Here is a 23,359-nt window from a genome sequence, read left to right on the forward strand (position 1 = left end):
TCTTAGTCTCCATTTGCATTGTTTTGCTAATGAGGGTATACAGAACAGAACTGTCTGCTCTTGATCCCCAGGATTTTCACCTCCCATTCTTGCTAAGGGAAGCCAGGTTTGGCAGCTGCACTCCTATCTCTGTAGGGCCAGATGAGCAGTAGGAGCAGAGAGAATGATGGCCTGCTATTACTGCTACTCAAGAAAATCACTTGATGATAGATTTGAGCCTTGTTTGAGAGGCGTAGTTATGTATATTTTAGAAACATACCAAAATAATCTAAATCAGCCACCATAGTTTAGAATCTGGGTCAGCACCAGGCAGCTTGGGAGGAATAGTCTCATCAGTGTTTTTGCCACAAATATTGCAAACAGATAGTATGCTATTAAAGTGGGAAAGAATTAAAATGACTGGTTGGAGATCCAGCTAATGGTTTGTCTAAGTACAGCTTTGCAATTTGATTAAATATGGTATTTTTGAACGGGAGCAGGATGATAACAAAATGTGCTGGGAATTTCTCACCTTTCCAAGATAAACAGTGGATTGCATGACTTGCTAGTGTTTTCACACAGAATATTTTTGACAGTGTATTTTCCATACGTCTGGGATATTTAAGATGATAATTGTGAAAAAGATAAGCCAGGATTACATGAATGCTGTGAATGTCTTCTTTTTACTCCACTATCTAATCTGAAAGTGAAGAGCAAATCTTTGAGCTGACCAGAGATGCAAAAAAAGAAGGTGAATGAAAGAGACGGTGATATTGTTGCATGAAAAGCTCTGTTTGTGTTTAACTTCACTCTCCACTTCAGTAAATCTCGTTGTCTTCACCTGTATTTAATGTTCTTGGTGCTCCTTCAATGGATACAGAACTGCTGTTTTTTAAAAGCACTTGTTTTAAAGCCATTTTCTCATTAAAGTTAACTTTCTTGTGTCTAAAATAATTACTTTCTTCCCTTCTTAATTTCAGCAGGAACTCAGGGAATGAGCTCCAAGTGTATTACGCCTCTCCGAGGAGCTATCAAGACTTCTTTGAAGCTATTCACAGGAAGGAAGATACATTCTACGTGGTGTCATTTCGCAGGGTAAGTGTAGCAGTTGTTCGGTGCTGGTCTTTTGTATGAATCCCTCAGTCTGTTACGCTGTGTGTCTTGTGACAAGAGATGTTGTAGTCAAACTTGAAGCTAAACTTGCTTCTTCATAAGTGATGGTTCAGTATAACCTTCACAGTAAAATGGCTGGATTGTGATCTTCTCAGATATGCTTGTCACAGTTAAGATTGGAAAGAGTTTTGCAGAAAGCATTGTAATGCAAGGGCAATACAGCATGGGATCACTTGAAAATCCCAGGGACAGGGGAAGCAGGATTGAAGTAGGAGCATCTGGAGGTGAGAGACCGTCTGCAAAGAAATGGTGTTTCTCTTTGCACAGTTTTTAAGGTAAAACGCTGATGCAATTTTATCGGGTAAGCAGTAGGTAAACTCCATGTATTGTATGAGTTTCTAATGGGACTAATTGTTAGACACCTTCATTGAAAGGTTAATATTGACTGGCAGAGTTAATACCTTAGGCGAGTTGTTCACCCTCATCGTAGTTATAGTAGGAGATAATTTTTTTCAACGTAGCCATAAAATCCTTCAAGGCCAGTATGTGATTCCTGCTGCTCTGCAAGAATTCCAGTGAAGGATTTCATCGCTCTTCCTGTGCCTGCTCGTTTTTCCAGATGTGCAATGTTTCTATTATGGATTATGCAGGCAGGGAGGGGATTGAGGAACACAGTGACAATTTGGAGAGAGAGCCTGTACATGGCCATGCTCAGGAAGCTCTAAAGAGGCGGAACCTTTTTGTGTGTGTTGTAAATGTGTTAAGAGCTCTTTTAGTGTGTATGTCAGTACAGAGGCACGGAGCTGTGCTTAAAGGCATTCAGTTGTGCACATGTATGTCATTGTATTGTGGCAGTCAATCCTGACAAGCGCTTCAGAATGCTGTGAACAGGTATCTTACTGCAGCATTTAAGGACTTGCTTCTGCAGGGTGCAAAGTACCCTCAGCCCAACACACCCCAAGTGGAAGTTTCAACCCTCCGTTCTATGGAGTGTTCAGAAAGTATCACCATCTGTTTTGTGTCTGCAAGGAAATTGTAAATAAAGCAAAGATGTTCAGGCAGAGGGGGTTCTGTGGGGCTTTTTGCTATTGCCAAACTGGCAAATCTGCCTTGCCAATTTCTACCTCTCAGGCACCCTTCTGCCAGCCCTGATTTGACATTTATGACGTAACAAATAGACCAAACCAATTTTTTTTTTTTAACATGATCAGGATGACTGAAAGAGCATTTGTTGAAACTGAAAGGCAACAGCTTGAAAAATAAGTGTTTGTGTTGCTCTGTACAGCTCCTTAGCACTGCAGTATTACAGCCAGATGCTTGGTGGAAATGAAGGGTACCTTCAGAGTTTTGTAAGAATAACTCCCCTTTAGCAAACTTATGCTTGCTTGGAGAACAGGGCATAGAGTTCTGGGTTTGTGCAATACTTGCTGGGGTCTCAGTGTAATACTCACTCAGGTCCAACCTGTGGTTAAACACTTGCATGTGGTAGCAGGCCAATAATCAGAGTAGTTAACTGGATATTTGTTTAATAGGTGTAATAAATTTTTTATGCTTCAGGGTATAGGAATAAATGTACTCTGTGCACAAATCATTTCTGCTCAACATAATGTTATTTCTATCTTCCCCTAAAATACTCCCATTTGAGATTTTCTATGTCCTGTGTTGAGCAGGACTTCGTTCAGTGGTACAGTTTTCTGTTGTTTTGTGATTTTCAGTTTGAGACAGGTGAGCCCTTGTGCTGGTGTACAGGACAGGCTTGTGCTACAGCTTTGGTAGGCATATTCTCACATGTGCAGCACACTTAGCAACAGTAAAAGCTATTTTAAAACTGGAATTCCGAGTGTTTGATGACACTTTCTGTGCTGGAAGCCTGAGTGGTCTTGATTGTTGCAAGAGTGAGAAGCTGCTTGGGATCTGGTGATGGAAATCATTAAAGCAAACGGTGGTTCAGGCAGCAGCTGGTGGGTGGGAGAGTCTACTTCCTTTGTTTAGTAAAGGTCTTGCTGAGTCCTGAGACTTGCCTGTAATGCACATTTGGCCCAGATGTGAATCTGGGGTCTTACCTTGCTAAGCCTCCTGCCTCGCTATTTTGTGGCTGTATCATTAAAAGAGAATTGTTATATACATGCTTATTCACAACTAATGTTTTCCTAGGACCTTGCAACACCTTGTTTGTTTCCTCATCATGAAAGTGTCCTGGGTGATAGGAGGCAGGAAACTGGTAGCTGTAGCTACAGCAGCTCATCCACATACAAGCAGTCCTTGCCTGAGGTCCGTGGAACCCCGCAGCAAAGACAGCAGCTGGTATTGCTCAGCTGCCCTCTTTCCTGATGGTTTCAGACAGGGGAATGGACAGGGTGGCATGCGTATGTGTGTGCTTATGCAAGGCCAGGAGCTTGAGCATTGCCAAGTCTCTGGTGCCTGTTTAAGAGCACTGAATGATATGCACACAAGAAACAGAGTTGTGTGGTGGGATGGCTGCAGGAAGCAGTTCTGTGGCAATAGAAGAGTGCCTGTGGCCACTATTCAGCCAACAATACTAGGCTGTGCATCTTCAACTCTTTGCAAAGCTGGTTTGCACCCTGAGTTAGAGAGCTGTGTTCCAAAGCTGAGAATGGAAGTGTCTTTTCTTGCTCCAGCTGAAGACATCTCCCCACATCTTCAAAGTTCAGAAATCAGAATGCATGACTTTGGTTTCAAGACAGTGATAACAGTGTTTGCCATACAGAATTTTGTTGTTTTTGCACAGATATTTTATAAACTGTATGACAAACATGATCATTTAGAAGAAAATTACTGTTTCTGGATCTGAGATGCTATTTCTTCCTCGCTCAATCTTCTGTCAGTCTGCCCTGTTTAAATCAATACATGTACATGTAAAAGCTTGTGTAACACATCTTTCTTTGGTCTAGTCTGCAGTAACTTTCTTATTATGTGAGATATATGTGTTTAGAAAAGGTTCAGGCAGAAGAAAAAAATATAGCGGTACTTTTGTTAGGATTAGGGTTTTATTAAGGGTTGAGTAGAAATATGAGATTAGTTTCCAGTATTGGGATTACTAGGTTGTGTCACAAGGCTGGAATTTTGTTATTAAATGCTTGGCATGTTCTGCTGTTCTTTCAGCTAACAACACAAATACAGCCAGCACCAGGCTCTGCATATCCTGAGGATGAGTAGAAGGGAGTGGAGAATTGATAATAGAAGATTTTACAGGAAACTCAAAATAAAAAGCAGAACAATGTTTGTCTAATTCCTCATTTTCTGTCATGGCTGTAGTGCACCTGAATGCGTGTGCTGGTACACAGGTTCTGTTTACCCTGTATAACCCATTGGATTAATGACCTGCAAGCTGTCAGCTCTCATTTGGACTTAGAGCTGTCCTTGGAAATGAAGTGAGCCTTGTGCTGCAGAATTCCCATCGCTTGACTCTGCTCTCTTGCAGGGAGAGGTTTGGGGACTTTTAAAAACCATATATGAAGTTTATTTGGTAGCGAAGCTGCGGGTAGTTTTGTTTTATATATGAAATGTTGTCAAATCAAAAGCAGTTTTATATACCACCTCATTTGTTACTTTATGGGGCGAACCTGATCTCATGACAAGTTCTGCCCGGAGGCACTTGCAGATGGCTGGCCTGGATTGTTTGTGATTGCAGGCAAAAGGAGCCCTGCAGGGCTGAGGCAGCCACCAGCTGGGCCTCAGCTGGGGATGCCCTTCACCTCAGCACTGCTGTCACCTTTTTCTCTGGACCCTGTTCCCTTTTTGCTGATGGCTAGGAACTGAGAGGGGACGGATTTCCTCTTCATGTTGAGGGACGGTTTCCTTATGTTTACTTGCTCATTTGCCAAGGAAGAAGCAATGCCTGGAGGTGATGGGTTTTGTTCTCCTGTCTGGCTGTTTGCCACACACGCTCCCCCAAGCTTTTAGTAGGTTGTTATCAGTTAGCAGAAATATACAAAAGGACAAGAATCATGCAGTTAGGAGAACCAGGGATTGGGTCATTTTGGTATTGGTGATGTGAGCTTTGGTGCTCCAGAGGTCCCTTCCACTTCATGTCTCTGCCATCCCCATTCTTTGTGCTCTGTGTGTAGTACCACGTAACCCAGTGTTTGTCCCTGATCTGAGTGCTGAAATGGAATAATTTTTTTGGTGAGTTTTCCAAATACTCAGACTTGCAGTGGAGGAGCTGTGCCTTCACTTCCCTGGATCTTTGAGAAAATGGCACTTGCTAGGACTGCCCATGCATGTCTTACATGGCAAGACTCAGCTTTCTGAAAATGTAAGGTTGGGCACAGTCATCCCTGAGTGGTGCTTGGTGGTTCCTGTAAGACTGAATTTCTGATAATCTCTTCAGCTTTTTCTCTCTGTGCTTTGGAAGGCTTGCATGTGCACATACCGCAGTTGGAGTTGGCTTTCTTTCCTTTTTGTAATGAGGTCAAAGGAAGATAAAGTAGTACTTGGACCAACTAAGACCATACGCGAAGAAGGACTTTCACTAAAAGTCTACAAAATTTATTTTCTGCTATTGCCAGGAGACTCTTAGTATCTTCTTTTTTTTTAACCACAAGAAATATGTAGCTGACAGCAAGCAAAGAATTCTTGAACGAGGTCAGTGTTGTCTCCCAGCTCTGCCAGGCTTCAGCAGCCAACGTCCTTCACAGGCAGGCCTTGTCACAGTTTATTTCTTGAGATGTTGACTTGTTAATTTCATTATTTATCCAACTTCTAGGAAATTGTGTGCAGCTTTCCCTCAACATTGCAGAAACTGACACTTAGCAGTGTAACAAAAGAATGTGTTTCCTGGTATTCACACCTGCTGTCCCCGAATGCTCCAGTGCTCAGAAGTCGTGTATTTGCACCATGGATCTAGACTGTGTTGCCTTGGCTTGGCTTTTATAGAGCATGTTCAGAGCCGAGAAGTCTGTGCAGTGAATAATAAAAGCAAATTGCCATGTTTCACTGAAAAGAGTGCCACAAATGGAGCTCTGCTGCTAACTGTAGCCAGGAGAGAATGGCATGGAGATGGATGCCTTAATCTGATACAGTGATTTGTAGAAATGTTTGGAAATACTGCTGTTAGCAGAAAAGAAAGCTTTTGGGGGTGAAAAACAGGTCTTCTGACTTGAGTTTTAGTTAGCTTCCCCTTACTGTCACTAGATGGAGGCCAAGTGGAAATCTGCCACTGTCGTCTCCCTGAAGCATTTTGGAGTCTCCAGTTGGTGTTGAACCCGTGTTCATTTTTCCCATGTCTAAGAAACAGAATTCAATGTCTGTAGCTTTGCCAACACCTTTGCTTTCTGCCCTTTGGCATCTCTTATACCAAGTCTGCTTGATCTGTTCTAAAATTCCAGCGGAACATGGCTGTGAAATTCAAATTTGTTGAGGTAAACATGCTCTGTCAACTGGGAGGAGAGGCACCTGGCAGCTACTGCAGTCATCCTGTAAGCCTGGCACTGCCTGTTGTAAAAACTGTTCTCTTTCCAGAGCTCACATCTGTTTTGCCAGAGCATTCAGACCTTGCCATTGTTTCTAGAATTACTTTGTTAGCTTACATATGTAGGAATGAATTTCTGCTGGTGATGGCTCCAAGTGAGTCACAGATAACTGCACAAAGATAATTGTGAAAGTGGTAGGAGGTTTTGGTACTATCATGCTCAGAGAGAGTGAACATTCCTGCTGGTTGAGCACAAAAGGTAAGAAAAGAGCATAGGATTCTTCTGAGGAAAATATTGCCTTTCCTGGCTAACCTTAACTGCTTTTTAGAACATGAATAGCTAACAATTTGAAGAGCAATTAAGTAGATCACAGAAGAAAACAGCCCTTCAATTTACTTTGAACTGTAAATGGTGCTCCAAATCCCCCCACTTCTCTTGTGTGGTTAGAGGCAGAATCCCCCCAGCTCCCATGGCTAAGCAGTAGATTTCACTCTTGTCAGGGGGCTGTCAGAGATGCTTGGCTGACATCATTATAGGCTTATTAAGGACAATGGTGTTTGTAGCATAAGTGTATAATTACTGATATTAATGGAATCGTGGCTTAAAGTCTGATTGTTTGGGGAATTTAAAAGGCCACTAACATTCCCTCTCAGTAATATCTCTATTTATTTCAAAGTGCAGATGTCTCTTGGTATTAAAGCTTGCCAACTACATTTAATGGCAGTGCACATGCAATATCTTGCAGTATATTGCAGTAAAAAATGGATATTAAAATTTAATTCTGGTTATTACATGTTAGAGCAAGAGTAATGCTGGCCCTATGGAAATCAATGGCAAAGCCATTACCAAGTTCAATAGAACCAGAATTTCACTTTGCAAATCTGCTTCAGTTCTGTGGTACATGAACCATAGAGCTTCAGATAAATATTTTATTTGAAGATGTGAATTTCTGCTCCTAAAAGCCAACATCTGGAATGGACATTTAAGGATTTCTCAAGTTCTGCAAACAAGCTTTTATGGAAGTGATTGAACCAAATTGAAATGAGAGCTTTTTTTCTTTCTTCGTCAGTGTCTTTCTCACACACGCAATGTGTTAGAAATAAAATACCTAATTTGTGTCTTGCTTTTGTTAGTAAGAACCCTGTGTCATGTTAATTGTATTTTGGGTGATACATTATTCACAGGCAGCAAAAGATTATGGTGTGTTGAAAAGGAGAGGAGACCCTGCATTTCCAGTGGCTCAGAGATGCATACACAGCAGCCACGGTCTCAGAGCAGTTCTGTGCTGTATCCACTTAGAAAAGCAGATGAAGCTCAGGTAGTAGCAGTGATGTTTCCAGTGTTAAAACAGGTATGCACAGAAAAGCAAAGCAATGACAGTCATGTCAGGTGTCAGGTGACACCTGCTCTTCTTACCAGTTAGGAATCATTTCTCTGTTCTGCCATCAGGTAGGCTGCTGTGAAAGACCAAATCATTGCTGTTGCGTGGTGTTGCTTGGCAGCAATGCTTGTGGCAGTACTTTGCTGTGCTACAAACATAGTTTTGGAAATAGTTTGAACTTATTCAGGGAATGTAAACAAGACAGGTTCCAGTTCTTTGCAGATTTGATGCCCCGTGTGTCCTGCAGGCAAAGATGAATTGTAATGAGTTGGCTTCAGATGATGTTTTATATCTAGAAGTTCAGTTCCAGCATAGTTTTCTACTATTTTGTTACATTTATCAATGGGTGTTTTGTCACTGAACTTGTAGTTTTCTTCTCTGGACTTTGTTTGGGGATTTCTGTGGATAAAGTTGTATCATTTGGTCTCCCATTCAGATAAAATGTAAGGATGAGACTTTTGAGCATTGCTGGTTCTAAAGACAAAGTATCTTATTTGTATATTTGTGTCTTGTGAGTTTGCAGCTGTTTGCAAGTTAAAATGCAGGTTTTTGAAAGATTTTTAAAACTCCCATTTATCCTATGAAACCTGACCTAAGCTATTGAGAGGAAAATGGCTTTACCATAAGAAGTTAAGATCTTGTCCTATACAGTGTATGGACAATGAGAATTACATGTACTGAAAGACCCGAAGCTAAGGGCATAGTATCCATAATAAAACTGTTAGGCACTTTCAAAACAAAGGTCACTCTTTAGCCTGCCTTCTCTATGAAGCTGGCCCTTGCCTCTGGAAAAAAAGAGAGAAGGAAAGCAGTGCGTGTCGTTGTGCTTCATTCATGCCCCAAGTCTCACGAGCAAGACATTGTCAAATTAGAGCTGCAGTTGACTTTTGAATTTGAAAGTCTTTTAGGAAAACCTCCTGTTTCCATTTAAATATCACTAATGAAAATGAATCCTGCCTGCTGCGTGATTTGCTACCAATTCTCTTGACTAAACTGTGTATTCTCTCCATGTCAGAGAGAATATTCTCCTCCCAAAGCTCTAGTATCCATCTGAAAATGCAAAATGAGCTTTGCTTTTGGCCTTTCTTGCTGTCATCCTCCCCAGCATGGAATATTTCTGGTAGGATGGTGTAAGGGAGAGCTGACTGTCAAATGTGATGGGAAGAAGAAGGTTCTCTGTAGTCTTCTGAGTACTCAGCTGGGCAGTGTTGCTTTTCGTAGCAGCTTAGGGCTGTTGCTTAATCTAAAAGTCTTCAGAATGAAATGCAATAATCTGAAATTAATGGTACTGTATAGTGTACAAATGGCCCTCCTGTAATCCTGGGATTATGGAAATGCATGCTTAAGAAAGCAACTCCAATTTTTAAGTAACAGTTCAGAATGGCATTTTTTTCTATGTTTGTAGGTAAAGACCAGTGATTCCTTAGAAAGCCTTTCTTTCAGAGCCTTGTGGGGTTTTCCAACAGAGCCTCCAGTGGTTCCTTATTTCTCACTGCTGTTACTCTGCAATGTCTGGGAGTTTTGTCCTGCCTCGAGAGCATGCTCTCAATGGTACAGAAACAAGAGCCATGCTTTGTAGGGCTCGCATCCAGGAAAGCCAGGCGAGGCAGACAGAAGAGCAGGAGCCAGGCAGTGAGGCACCTTGGATTTACAGAGCAGACAGCAAAGGGGAACAGCCAGCAAGTACCAGCTGCACTGTAGCCTCTTCCGGGCAGCAGCTGTTTGGCTCAGCCCGATGCAAACAGTGGTTAGGAGGACCAGAACAAGAACGCAAAAGCGTTCCCGAAGAGGGAGGTAATGCCTGTCGCATCAAGTGTGGTTTTGTTTCATTTGGAAGTGCCTGTTGTTGTTGTTAGCTCTCCAAGACGTTTTGGATGCAAAGTCTTCGTCACTCTGATTTTTATCTCCTCAGAGTCCCTTTGAGTCCTGCTGTCCTCCAAATAAAACTGAGAATAAATGTGGTGTTGAGGACATATGTGTAAGCACAAACAGAAAGTCACTTGAATATGTCTGGCGTGGACCAAGAGGCACTCTTTGACTTTTGTGTGCATAGTCTTGAGTCGTTTGTCTTCTGTATGGTTGCTGGAACTTCATGAAACATATTAATGCTGTCACTGAACTTCTTTCAGCCTTATATGTCCCGGGCCTAACTAATACTTTGTTATTTTTAAACTAGTGCTTGGAAGGACAACATACACTGTGGATAATTACAGTGAAAATAGAACGTACTGCAGAAATCGTCTCCAAAACCCAAACTGGTTGCAGACAGATGTGACCAGTAATAGCATACATTTATTTAAAATCTGCTGTATGCTTGACAGACAAAGAGTTGTGGGCAAGAAATAGAGGAAGATTGTTGGTTTTGGAAAGCCCCTGTAAAATACCCACTGCTTGTGAAATAGATGTGGAGATAGAGAAATAGAGCTGGGAAGTATGGGAGGAAGAGTGGTTATAAAGTGGGAACTGTCTGAGTGCAGGAACGTGACAGCGGTGTCTCACTGAGGAGGAGTGGAGAATAGGCACTTGCCAACAGTAAAGCGTGCAGGAGAGTGAGATTGTCTACAAACAAGAGCTTCGAAGTATAGCACGCAGTGGAAATGCAGCTCTGAAGCAGCCTCTCTTCAGGAGAGAGCCCAAATGTAGTAATATTTTAATAATGCCAGATAGTAATACTTTTTTTCTTCAATGGCAGCACTGTATTCTTTGAAACAAATTCAGCTGAGATTATTCAGAGCAGTTCCCAGAAGGGAATGATGGACTCGAGTTATGATCTGTAGCAATATTTAATTATGGACTGAGTCCTAACTACATGGAGACATAAACATTATCTTCAACTCCATAGCTGCAGTAACCAGTAAGGCTTTAACTTAATGTGCAGTAGGAATGAGTTCTTGGATGAAAAAATGAGCTTTCACACAACTTCATTGACAGTATATGCAGAGAGCACCTTGAAATACACCTGCTTATTTTCTTACTTGAACTTCATGCTTTCACAGCTTCAGAGTAGTTAATTTTTTTTCTGGTTGTTTTCAGGTTTTGTCTGGCAGCCCTACTTGGAGTCTTTATAAAAATACAGTGTGCACCATTCAGGTGTTCTTGGTTTCCCTAAGCCGTGTATGTGTACACAGCACAAATCCTACCTTCTAGCAAATGTTAATCATGATTATAGTCTTATATCTGAAATCATTATTTAAAGTCTTACAAACACATTTTGAGTTAATTCTGGTCAGATGGAGTTATTTGCTCCCAGTTGCAGTTAATCCTTTTGCCAGATTTTTAGCTGGACAACACACAAAGCTTATTTTCTGAATTAAGAGCCCAGGTGCTATTATGAGTGTGCACAGATTATCACCAGCTCCCACCGGACCGAACAGAGCTCCTGAGGCTTCCAGGTTTTATGTTTAAATCAGTTACTCCTAAGGTAGGAGTTCTACCTCATGATAAAATGAGCAGTATGTTTTTATTTAAACTGTTTTAAAACTTAATAACTGTCTTTTAAAACTGAGACTGAAACTTAGAAGTTGTTCTGTGCCTCTGAGGCTCTTGGTTGCTTGTAGCCTACCTACTGGGATGGAAAGACAGACTGCAGAAGTCTGCTTTGTTCTCATAAAGGGATAAGAAAAGGGATTAGAGAACTCTATGGCACCTCAATCTCCTTTCTGACTCCTAGAAAGCAGTAGGCCCTATTCTCTGAATGCAGTTTTTTTTCTTCACTGTGTTTTTATCCAGGCATCAGGATAGGCCTGTTCCAGAAGTTTATCCACTGTAGCTAGAAGTTCCTTCAGAGAATCCTGTATGGATATGCTCTGTCTTCATAGCAAGAGGGGCTCATGAGCAACTCAGTGTTGCTCTGTGTCTGCACCATGAGAGCCCTAGGTGGAAATGGCTTGTGTTAAATCACGTGGGAGTTTGCTTAGCAAAGCTCTACTGAACAAAGCTCCACTATCCACAGTAAAGTCAGGAGTGTCAGTTATCAGAGAGGGATGTCTGATAAAACTGAAAAAGACCTCAAGCTGTATGCAGACCAAAAGCTCCCTGTGTACAAAGAAGGTGCAATGTCCATCTTCTCGAGTCCAGCCAGGCTTCTGCATATTAAACAGTACTCTTCTGTGAGACTCTAGAAATGGACATTCCCAAACTGTGCCTCATTGATGGTTCCTTCCCTGAAGCTTTGGCCAGTGCTGAGTTTCCTGGGCTGAGTCACTTGTTAGCATCTGGGAGGCACTGTTTAAACTTGCCAGAGAATCCATGCGTAGCTTTTCTTCTTTCCAAGAACAGTCCTGAGTGCTTGGACCTGGAGATTTTGATCAGGATCAGGAGATCAGGAACTAATCCCTGGGCAGGTGATTGCTGAAAACAGGATTGGAAAAGAGGCATTTTGCTGTTTCTGGCAGTCTGGGGCCAACATCTCTAGAAGGGTATCTCCTTAACATTAGGAAAATACATCATGGGCTTCTCTTTGCTTTTGCTAAACCATGTGTTTGGTATGTGCTTACCAGCTGTAACTCTCCGGCAGGCAACCAAGGCACTGCATATGGCATAGGTAAGAGTTTTCCTCAATTCTCAAGCCGACATAGAGAAATGTGGATAAAAAATGAAAAGGGACATGAAGGTGCTGTTGTTTGTGGAAAACTGGGCAGATGTAACACTTTTCTTTGTGAAAAATTCTAAGGTAGTTAATTGTGGCTCTAGGAGAATAATAATAAAAAAAATTGTAAAGAATTATATTTGCAGATGCAGAAAGGAACCATTTACGTTCAGGCAGAACACAGAGGTAATACTGCAAGTGCTGAAAATGGAGCATTAACCCAGTTAGAAAGTCTCTGGTAGCCTTGTGACAGGGCACGTCTGTTTAAGTGTCGCATTGGTTTATGTCTGTTTGTTGTGACAATCCAGGACAGAGTTACCCACAGCATGTCATTTTTCAACAAACATGTAAAAAGTATATATGCAATTCATTCTTGTTATCTTGCATGTGCAAGTCTGTAAGAAGGAAAGTAAGCATGCAGACTTTTTCATGGAGAGCAGTCTAATGTCCCATATGTTGTCAAATAATCAGTATTTGACTCCCTCCAGCAGCCTTGTCCCTTCTCTTGGCAGGTGTAATAACCATTACTGCCCATCATCCTCCTGCAAATTCAGGACCTCTTCACACGTCTCAAAACCAACAGCCATTACGACTTACAAGTCTCTCCAGGTCTGAGTAGTTGATGTAAAAACTTGCCTGTTGGCTTACGAAAGTCAGTTCCTGTTAACTAACTTAATTCTCTTAGGAAATAGGAACCTGAGAATAAGATGGGTCTGGGTTAAAAGGAAAGAAAAAACAACTCTGAATCTTAGCTGTGGCACTTCAACTTTTGTCTGATTTTGTCACCTTTACTTGCTTGTAGCACTTGCTCTGTTTGAAAGCATACTGCCAAAGCCTTGATGCACCTACTCTGTCTTGTATGAAATCACACTACTGAATTCAACCCATTGGCAGTAAGTTAACATGTGCCTTGTCTGTGTTTCCATCCCAGCAGTGGCATGTGCAGTTTTTCTAGGGCTGTGTGCACTGTAGGTATGCTTGTAAACACATTTCTGTGTGATCATAGATGTGGAGGGAAATGATCTGCAGCTCGGGGACTGCCTGAAGTTCACACTGCCTTTGTGCAGGTTTAGGGGTAGCTCTGCAGAGCCAGAAGTGGTTCAAAGGGCAAGGAGGAATGTAAGCAAAAGTGTGTGTGTGTGTCCACCAGAATGAAGCAGCATGAAGCTTTTATTGTTCTCTCTATCCCCTCGCATTGAAGGCCTGTTTAGTTAAATGTGAAACATTTATCACTGATAGAAATTGTGTGGGTATGGGTTGTGAAACTCAGCCAAAGGCGACTTAGAACCTCCAGAAGCCCTAGAAATCACCAGGAAATTCAGAAGCCTGCTGGGGTGTACATCAGATGATGCTAGTCATGTTTAAGATGTTTTACATTCTCCATGCTCTTCCTGTTTTCTTCTAAGCTGGTGGTGTGGGTCAGGAAAAAGCTGAGTAGATGATATATCTTCTGGCAGCAGTGCTGGTGGTATCTTGAACAGGGGGAGGGCATGGTGATGTGGTTGAAAACACACTGAGATGTCAAATTAACAAAATCTACATGCAACAGAGAAGTTCGGTTGCATTATGTGAAACTAGAAGTATTTATTGCATAAGGCTCTTCAAGCTTCTTTGTGTCCTGTGCAGTCTGGTATTTTCATTGGTGAGTTGGGGTGATAGAATAGAGACTGTGTGTATTAAATCGGTTCATGACAAGCTGAATGGGTCTCCAGCTGTGCTTGAGGAGAGGATTGGAATGTAATGCCTTCAAGGTGCTCAGTACTTCTCTGATACTTTGCAGGCACTGTGGTGAGTCCATGATGTTCAGTCTTTTTGTATAGAGTTAAAACTACTGCTGTAGCAAAAACAAAAAGAGGGTAGGATTCACACAGGAGCGTGGTTCAGAGGTCTGTAGCTTTAGACATGCCTATGCAATTAATGTTACCCACATAGTCAGATCAGTTGTTTTGCCTGAGCACTCATCAACTCAGTGCCTAGGAGTTCACAGGTGTACCTACTGATTCAGGCATCATTTCTTGAATCTTCATTCTGTGATCAGAATTCCAGTAGAGCCTTTCTTTGACCTGAAAGAAAAGCCCCCCCCAGTTTCTCCCACCTCTCCCAGACGCCTACTGCTACGTGGACTGAACTTCCTTCTGGGGGTGACTCTCCTCCAGATTCTAAAGGGAGCCTAGACTGCTCTGTCAGGCAGCTAAAGCTGGAAAAAATTAATCTCACCCTAAGTGGGGAGATGAAAGGCTCCTATTTGCTTGAGCCATTATGTTTTAAATGTGGTTAAGAGTTGGCAAGTACTGATAGAAGAAAACATATTGCTCTCCAGGAAGAGCAGTACCCCGGAGACTGTCAGGCCCAGACTGCTACAGCTTGTGTCTTTTGAGTAGCGTGCGAGGAACTATCTCCCTACATATTTATCTTCCAAAAGCTGACCTTTCACTCTCTTTAATCTGATGCCCATGATGAGGCTCAGCCAATTGCTGCAGCAGACAGTGCGTGGTCACAAACACTGTCACGAGATGTGCAAGGAGTGCAGTGTTCCTGCACTACTTTACACCCTCCCGCATCAGCCCCTGCTTATCCTTTTATCAGTTAGGCTTCCCACACAATCCAAGTGAACTGTTGTCACAGGAGAGAGCTTTTTGCATAACAGCTGTCTTGGCTGTGAAAGTTTTGGCCCTCACAGTGCTGTATGAGGCTTGTATGAATTCCCACCGCTGCTCAAAAGTGGAGGATGCCTTTCCTTCCCTGGCTAGGTGAGCTGCTTCCAGTAATACCAGTGAGAACGTGTGTCACTGCCAGAAGGGAGAATTGCTGTTGTTTCCGTAGTTGTGCGTGCTGGTGTGCATCCATCTCTGAGCCATTTAATGTTCTCAGAAAAATAGCTCATGGAGAAGCTGAGCTGCTTTTCTGCTATTTATGGAAGTCAGGGGACTTGTAGTTGTCTGACAGCTGCCAGAGGGTGGCAGAAGGAAGGCATGAGGGCTGAGGAAGGAACAAGGAAGCCTTCCTCTTTGGTGCCCATGAGAGGCTGGGCTGCTCAGCTCCCTGTTGGCTGGTGCTGAGCTGCTCTGAAGTGCACTAATCAGGGGTGTCTGTAGGTAGATTGAGGGTGATTAAGGAAGAATGCCCAATGTCAGGCATCCAAATCCTTCTTGCCACCAAGTGTGAGTTAATTACATAACTTATTTATGCCTGTAAGGACTCCTTTCCATTGGATTATTTTCTTGTTTTGGTGTCAGGTTTTGTTTTTGGGGGAAAAAAAGCGAATGTTTACAGACATTTTTCCCCTTATAAAATGAAATCTGTTTCTAGAACTGATTTACGTCTTCCTCAGCAACACTAGAAATCCAAACAGAGCAGGCATTTGGCAACAACTCTGGACTCAGAACTGAGATTTAAAAGTGAAATTCGGCTACAGACTTGAAGAGGAAGGAGCTCATCAGGCTGGGGTAAATGTAGGTCGAGCAAACTAACAGCCAAAAAAAATGAAAAGGAACTTCATCCTCACACTCCTGATTTAACTGAAGTAACTAGTAATAGAGGTGACAACTTCTTTGACAATATTATAGTGAATACCTCTTTAATTAGAAGAAACTATGAATAGTTGATGAATCCACAGCCATACAGATGTCCTGGGATCTGCAGAATGAGAAACATCTTTCCAACAAGCATCGATAATGCGATCCACATTGCAGTTTAAAACACTGCCATCAAATTTCAATTCAGCCCAGTGCATCTTGATATTAAAACCTCCTCGTCTCTGAACTGACATTTTAAGAAAAACAAAAGGCAGCTTGAATTTGGAGCACCAGCCCTGGCCCCTGTGCCAGACCACCGTCCAGCCATCACGGCGTAGGAGCTTCGCCTGTCCCCGCTGCCAAGACGTACAGAGACCCACCCAAGTCTGAGTTGAAGTCATTGCAGAGCTGTGGGTAAATCTAGGGGATTCAAGGAAAAATGCAGCCTTGCTGCTCGCTGGGAGGAGCGTTTGTTTCCTTGTTATCTAGTTGTTTCCTCCTGTCTATTTTTTGTGGTTTTGAAAGTGGTGTCCCCATTGTTGGGAGTTATTTAACAGCTCGCTTCTATTCAGCTATGCCAGAAGGTAGAAGGAGTGGGAGATCTGTAGAAATAGATCTACGTAAATATATCACATCTGTGAGCGTGACTGTAGGTATATCACATCTTCCTACCTGTGATATAATCCTCATTTCTTGTCACTGCTGGGAGATGCTTCCTCCATCTCAGTGAAAAAGAATTATACTTCGGAGGGTAAGAGGTACCTCGGGATAGAAGGATTGTGATCAGGAGGAGATCTGCAGAGAGTTAACAGTGAGAGTTGCTCTTTCCAGAAAGGGATTTTTCAGTCCCTCTGATATATGTCTGTGTAGCCAATTTGCTTTGCCATTAGGAAAGATTTGTTGCTGCTAATTTCCTGTAGATATGTTGGTCTCCCAGAAGCAGCATCTTCCTGATGATAGGTTAGAATCAGCCTGCCTCTGTCTGCTGCTGGACAGTCGCAGGCAAACGGTAGCGAAGTGTGCCTTTCCAACAGGGAGAACAGAGAGGAGCACCCTGTGTTAATGAGGTCTGGGTTTTTGCTGTTGGCTGGAACCTTCACAGAGCAGAAGTTTGATTTGTAGAACTGGAATGCTTTTATGCAACTTTAATTGCATCTATTTAATAACAATTTTGACCTAAAGTTAAATTTGGTTACTTCATTCTGTCTTCTCATTAGTCTTGAAAGCCATTCCTTATTCTTGCTATTCATTGTTATTCTCAGTTTTTCTTTCCATCTCCATGTGCATCATCGGTGACTGAGATGTTAAGTTGCTGTTGGCCAAATGTTATTTTATCCTCTCAAATTGTATAAGAATCCTGACTGTGAAAGACACACAAAAACATGGAAGGTAAATCCCATGCTAAGTTTTCAGCTCAATAACGCAACTGATGACATTCAGTATTTGGGCTGAAGAAGTGTTTAATCCCTTTGTGGAAGATGATGGACTGAGCACGTGCTTTTTAGAAAAGTCACTGCTGTTCATACAGGATGAAAGAAGACAGTAATTCCAACCCAGGGGTAGATTTTGTGCTACGTGTTCTAGGATAGAACACAACATAATCAAATGAATTGTCTTCATTTAAATAAGGTTAAGGTTGTAACACAACCATTCACTTGTTCCTGCTTGGGAAAACTAAAAGTTATTATTTAAAGTTCACTTGCTTTCCTGAGTACCCGTGTGTGTGGGCACATCTGCTGTGTAAGAAAGCAATGTGACTTCTGCTTTCCAGGGGAATTCCTGCATGAAGAAGGGCTGTCACCAGCATGCAGCGAAGTTGGCTGTGGCATGTTGAGTGGGCTCCAAAGACCTCTAAGGATGGAGATCTCACCGCATCTCTGGACAAAGTGTTCTGGTGCTTTGCTGTCTTTTGTACTCGTTAAAATGAGAAAGCAGAGTGCAGCTGCACTAGCAAATGGATTTTGAGCCCCAGTGTCACGTTGATCCAGCGTTTGGAGAAAGCCTCACATAAATTTCATTTCACTCATCCAAATTTTGTTTCATGGGAAATCTGGTCTAGAGAGAAATAAGTTGTTGTGGGTTTTTTTGTTGTTTTTTAACAGTCTAGACCATATCATGATGCTGGATCCAAGGAGCATGTCCATAAAACCCACATTGTTTGTGAGCTTTGATTGGCTCTCTGCTTTATGTGGCAGAGCTGCAGAAAGCAGAACAGCGGAAATAAGGTGTTTGTTGGTAGTAACCCTGCCCACTCCAGTTTGTTTCACTTGAGGCTCGGTCTCCTGTTGGGCTATAATTCTGGGAATCCAGAATTTTGCCTTCAGTAAAAGACCTGAGGTCTTGCAAACAAATATAGAAACTTTGGGTTAACATTTTGTTAGAGAAGCAAAGAATCTGGATTATATCCTCTTTGGTTTTCCTGGACCCTATTCACACGCCCTACCTAAATTACATGTTTTTGCAATTACAGATTGCAGTTGCAAAACTAATAGCCTGCAGATGTTATGCAAAAGCAGAGCTCTGGTGCAGTGAATTAGAAAAGGAGGGGAATATGTTTTATTGGTAGTAGTAATAAAGCAGTTAATTCTTTTTGGGTCTTACATCTTGTAAAATCTAGAAGAATAATTGACAGATTCACCTGGAAGTTATGGATGAACTACGTTTTTCTGCTTATACAGCCAATGAGAAGGACACAAAATAGTGGAGAAATGTCATTTTTAGTAACTTAGAGGGGGGAAAAAAATGTTATTAAGGTGCTAGTTTGTGAGAGAGCCTTAAGAAGAAAATCTGATGCTTATCAAACATAACAGGAAGAACTGTTCAACCAGTATAATCTGGGATATTTTCTTTGTCTTCATATACACATATCCTTTCCAGTTTATCTTGAACTTCAGTTTTCACAAATAACACACAAATTATCAAAGCAATTTAATTCCTTAGAAATTCTTCCTATATGATTTTAACCCAAACAGTTTACTTGAACGTAGAATTCTGTTCTTCACATCCTCTTACTTGGCGTTTAGGAATTTTTTTTTAATCAGCTGCCAAACCAAAATTACATCATAGCAAATGCATGCATTGTTCTTTACTTTTGGGTCTTGCAAAGGAGTTCTGCAGAGAAGTGTAATTGGCTGCATTTCTGTCCAGTCTGTCCTGTGTCCTCCTTGTTTACAGGGGGCTTGGTTTTTCTCTCCTATGGCTCTTCTAAGGGGGGGGGGAAGGGGAGACAAACCTTAGGAGTACATTTACAGTAGAAATAGAGTCCAAATGAGGTGCCAGCACCTCCTTTTCCTTCATTATCATATGACTGGCATTACTGTGCCTATTTGTGTACCTGACTACTTTACATACACACAAGGTGTACACACAAGCTTCTTCTAACTGTGATTTCCCATAGTATTTCCTATTCATGAAAGAGTGCTGTTTGTATCTAGTGCCTTTTATTTAGGATGTGTTGCAAGTCAGAAGTGAGATTCAAAAAGCTCAGCTAGGAATGAGGCAGGTATGCCTGGAGTAATTACTGTATGAGAGCTTTGCAGAGGAATGGGAGGACTGAGGTCATTTGGCAGCTGGTGTCACTTTGTTAACAGGATTAAGATAGACGTTTCAGTAAGACATAAGGTCAGCTGGCCTGGCTTCTGGAACTGTGCTTGTATTCTGATTCCTGAAGAGAGACAGGAGCTCTTGCTCAGAGGCTGTGATAGATTCTGCTATTTGACTAATAAATACTGAGAATTATCAGCATATTTCACTATCATCTTAAGTCTCTATAGCTCCTCCTATTTGGCCTTGGAAGGTGAATAACAAGATCATAAATCATGACAATAAATTAGGTCACGTTAATTTGACATCTGCTTTTTAGGTTCCTTACGGTCTTTAAAGTAACATAGCATAAATTTAATGCAACAGGTGAAGGGACAAAATGAAGTAGTAGTTCCTGCACTAGTGATGTTTGCTGTCTTTGTAGAGAAAACTCATAGTAGGTTTCCATATCCTTGTTAGTCTCAATAATTTTTTTAGTTCTTAATCCAGAAGACGTCCTTGGCCCCTGGTTCTCCTTTAGACTGTGCACATGCTTAGCACTGCCCTTCATCGACCTGCAGCAGTGCTGCTGTTGGAAGAGAGTGGAAGAAACTCCTCAAAAAAGAGCCTTGTGGTAGGGTGAATTTTCCATTCCTCTGAGGTCTCTGGGATTTTCACAAGGCTCTGGTTCACACTGAGATGCTTCCCAGTTGGTTTAGTTTTGCAGCCCAGGCCATATCACATCTGGCAGTAGCACAGTTGATAATAAAAGGCAGTGAGGACCTCTCCATTAAAGAGTTTCTCATGTGGGAACTGAGCTGGATGGCCATTCTATCTTCTACAGCGATAATGTCCAGAAGGAGCACAGTTAGGTGTTACTTATAAAAGTTAGACTGGGAACGTCAGAAAAAGTGTAATCTTACACTACAGGACTTTTTATGGACTGTGGGATTGAGTTATTTCTGTTAAAACGCTTAAATAAAAAGCATATCTCATCACTTCATTGCTGTGTGCAATGTATAGGCTGTAAAAACCACCTGTGCATAGAAACACTAGGTTTGGAACAGCATTGGTGTGAATAGGAACACTTCTGGCCAAAATAAAAGCAGAAAAAGCAGTTCTTTCTCACTCCTGAGAGCTTTCCTGTTATGGGACAGTTTCCCTTCTCCCCAGTCTCAAAATAGCATTAAAACTTAGAAATAGTAATAGAATTTTGTGACTGGGAGGTGGGGGCTGAATTTTCAGTTACGAACTCTTCTTTAACATGCAGCAAAATCAAACAGATAATATGTGGAGCCAATATCATTCGGTATGTACTGAACTGACACTTGATCAAATTAAGATAAATTGTTATAATTAAACTGAAAACTTCAGAGCTACTGCTCTGAAAGTGGCCTTTCAAGGTGAATTGTTAAGAGATTGTGCAAAGAGGCTCAGACCTTGTGAATTCTTAGTGCAGATTTCCTGCAGCTTCCTTACAGTAGTTGGCCCATCTTCTGCTCACTTCCATTCATATCTTTGCTTGTCATGTATTTGCTGCGAGGATCCTTGATGGGGCTGGCAAATGCACTTGGTCTTATAAAGCCTAGTGTTGAAATAATAATAATAGCAAGCAATGCTCTTACTCTGAAAACAGTGCAGCTTTTGCAGTTTGTGATATAATGGGTAAATGCTGTCTGAGAATCACAGTTTATATAGAGCCTTTAGCAGTTTTCCTCTTTCATTCCCTTCTCTTAAACCCATCCCCTTACTTTTCTGATGCAAGGGTCACACTGCACTGGTAGGACAGAAGTAGCTTTGGAAACACCCTCCGTTCTACAACGACTGGCCTGTTTTCATGTCCTCTGGTAGCACAAGCAATATTGCAGAACCAGTGGCATTTTCAAACCATTGGTGAATTGGTGAATCCATCCTCAGGACACCATCTGGTTGCCATCACCCAACCCAACAATGGTGACATTATACAGCCGTTTCCTGTACAAATTTGTAAACTGCCATACACATCCTTTGCAGTTACTCTTCGTACTGACAGAGGAAACCAGAAACAGATATGGCAAGATGTGATTCTCATTTACACCGTGGTCCTTGTTGTGTGCTTGGCAGTGTTAGGAGCTGCTGTGGAAAATGAGGGTAAGCCTTTAGGCCGTGGGTATGCTGCAGTAAGATCTCTTCCCTGGGGAATAGCTTCCTTTTGTGTCCAGAGCAGTGTGCCGAAGAGCAACTGAGGTTCAGGTGCCACTGTATTGAGAACCAGGTTCCATCCAAAGGCCATAATGCAGCTCAGGTTCCTTGGCCTGCTTAGGAGATGGGAATGGAAATGTCATGTCGCTGGCAGCAGTCAGGCAGCCCAAAACAGTTACTCTGAAATTATCAGAAGGTGTGAACTCTGTGGTAGAAGAAAAAAGCTGGCTCATTGGGCCTCCCAGTAGCCCTCCTGTCAGCTCTGGGTTTTAAAAAGCTTATCTTCTCAATGATTTTCCCAGGGCAGCCTCTGGAGTTGATGCAACTTTTTGGGACTCTGGAAGTACACTTTAGTTTCACATGCCAAAAGCATAGCTCTAAAGAAGTTCCAGTCTCATTGATCTAAAATTCCTGCAGATGTTCAGAAAAGCTAAGTTTACAAGATGGTGCGTAGATTTTGTGCACAACTTTTGTATATTTGCTTTGTATCCCCTTCATCCTGAGGTTGTTAGGCATGGTTGGGTAGTTGATAGGTAAGCTTTTAGCTGTCAGGACTTGCTGGACACTACCAGGGGTAGCACAATTAAATAAAAACAGTGCCTCCAGCAGCTTTGGGGAAGTGCCAGCATGAAAGCTGGATGTGGGAAGTTCCTAAGCCGTCATGGGCAGAAGTTGTAACAGGCTCCAAGAATCACAGTTGTGAAGATTTGAGCTGGAAGAGGTCAAGGCATGATTCCCCAGGAGACCTGTTAGTCATAAACGGATGAACAAAATGCCCAGTTACAGTATTTGTTTATTACAAGAAAATTTCTAAAGCTACCTCGACAGATCTGGCATGCTGAGGTGCCTGGCTCTGCTTGCCCTCTTTGCTTTGCCTGTGTCTTTGTTAGCTGCAGTGTTCTAGCACATTGCTTGATTCCAAGGCAATGGTAAAGATCAAATCTCATCGGGGCAGATGGCAAGAGCTGCACTCTAAGATTTTCCTTTGGTATTTTAATCCAGTCTCTGTGGAGCTTTTGTTCCCGTAAAGTAACAAATGTCCCTTGTTTTTGAAAACATTGTCCTTAGTTTGTCAGAGATGAGCCTCTGATGTAGGGCTGGGCTCATCCCAACATCTTGGATCAGTCTTTGTGAGAGGAGATGCAGCGATAGGGCCTGCAGCTTCTAGACTGTAACAAAGCACGCTTGGATCAAGTCATGTTCATTCTTCTTAGGTACGCAGGGCTATTGAATAATACTTATCCATTCCTAAACAGATCAGCTAAGAAGGTAAGAAAAATCTCGAGAAGTCAATTTGAGAGAAATGTAACATCAGGGTAGGAGAAAAGACAGCTCCTGCTGAGCCTGGAGTGATCCTTTGTGTTCCATGTCACTCATATTCTGCAAATGTGTGTACCTCTCCTCTAAACATTTCCCATGGCACTGATACTGTTTTCTTACATCACAGCCATGCTGTGAGGTGGAGGAGCTCCATTGGTGCCCATAGCTATGTGGCACACTGGTCCCAAGGGAAGAGTTGTTCCTGGGTGCAGTGTTGCTGAGGGACCACATGCTGCAAAACCCAAATTGTCAGAACTGCCAGTTCTTACCATATGAAAGGCAAGTGCCAGCTAGGAAAAAAAAAAAAAAAGAACTTTGGAGCAGCGTG

At 42.1% G+C, this 23,359-nt stretch overlaps 1 protein-coding gene across 2 annotated transcripts in view; it reads left to right on the forward strand.

Annotated features, from left to right (window-relative positions):
• The window catches only part of ATF6 (activating transcription factor 6), a 72,958-nt gene that overhangs the window by 29,941 nt on the left and 19,658 nt on the right, over nt 1–23,359 (forward strand). The window contains exon 14 of one of the 2 annotated variants that reach the window (XM_052665883.1): nt 960–1,074. In XM_052665883.1, coding sequence (XP_052521843.1) covers nt 960–1,074 — 115 coding nt within the window. The remainder of the gene's footprint in view (nt 1–959; nt 1,075–23,359) is intronic. The other variant, XM_052665884.1, reaches the window with a different exon arrangement.

The sequence above is a fragment of the Tympanuchus pallidicinctus genome, unplaced genomic scaffold (genome assembly GCF_026119805.1).
Source record: "Tympanuchus pallidicinctus isolate F22 unplaced genomic scaffold, pur_lepc_1.0 scaffold7, whole genome shotgun sequence".
NCBI classification, from domain to species: domain Eukaryota; kingdom Metazoa; phylum Chordata; class Aves; order Galliformes; family Phasianidae; genus Tympanuchus; species Tympanuchus pallidicinctus.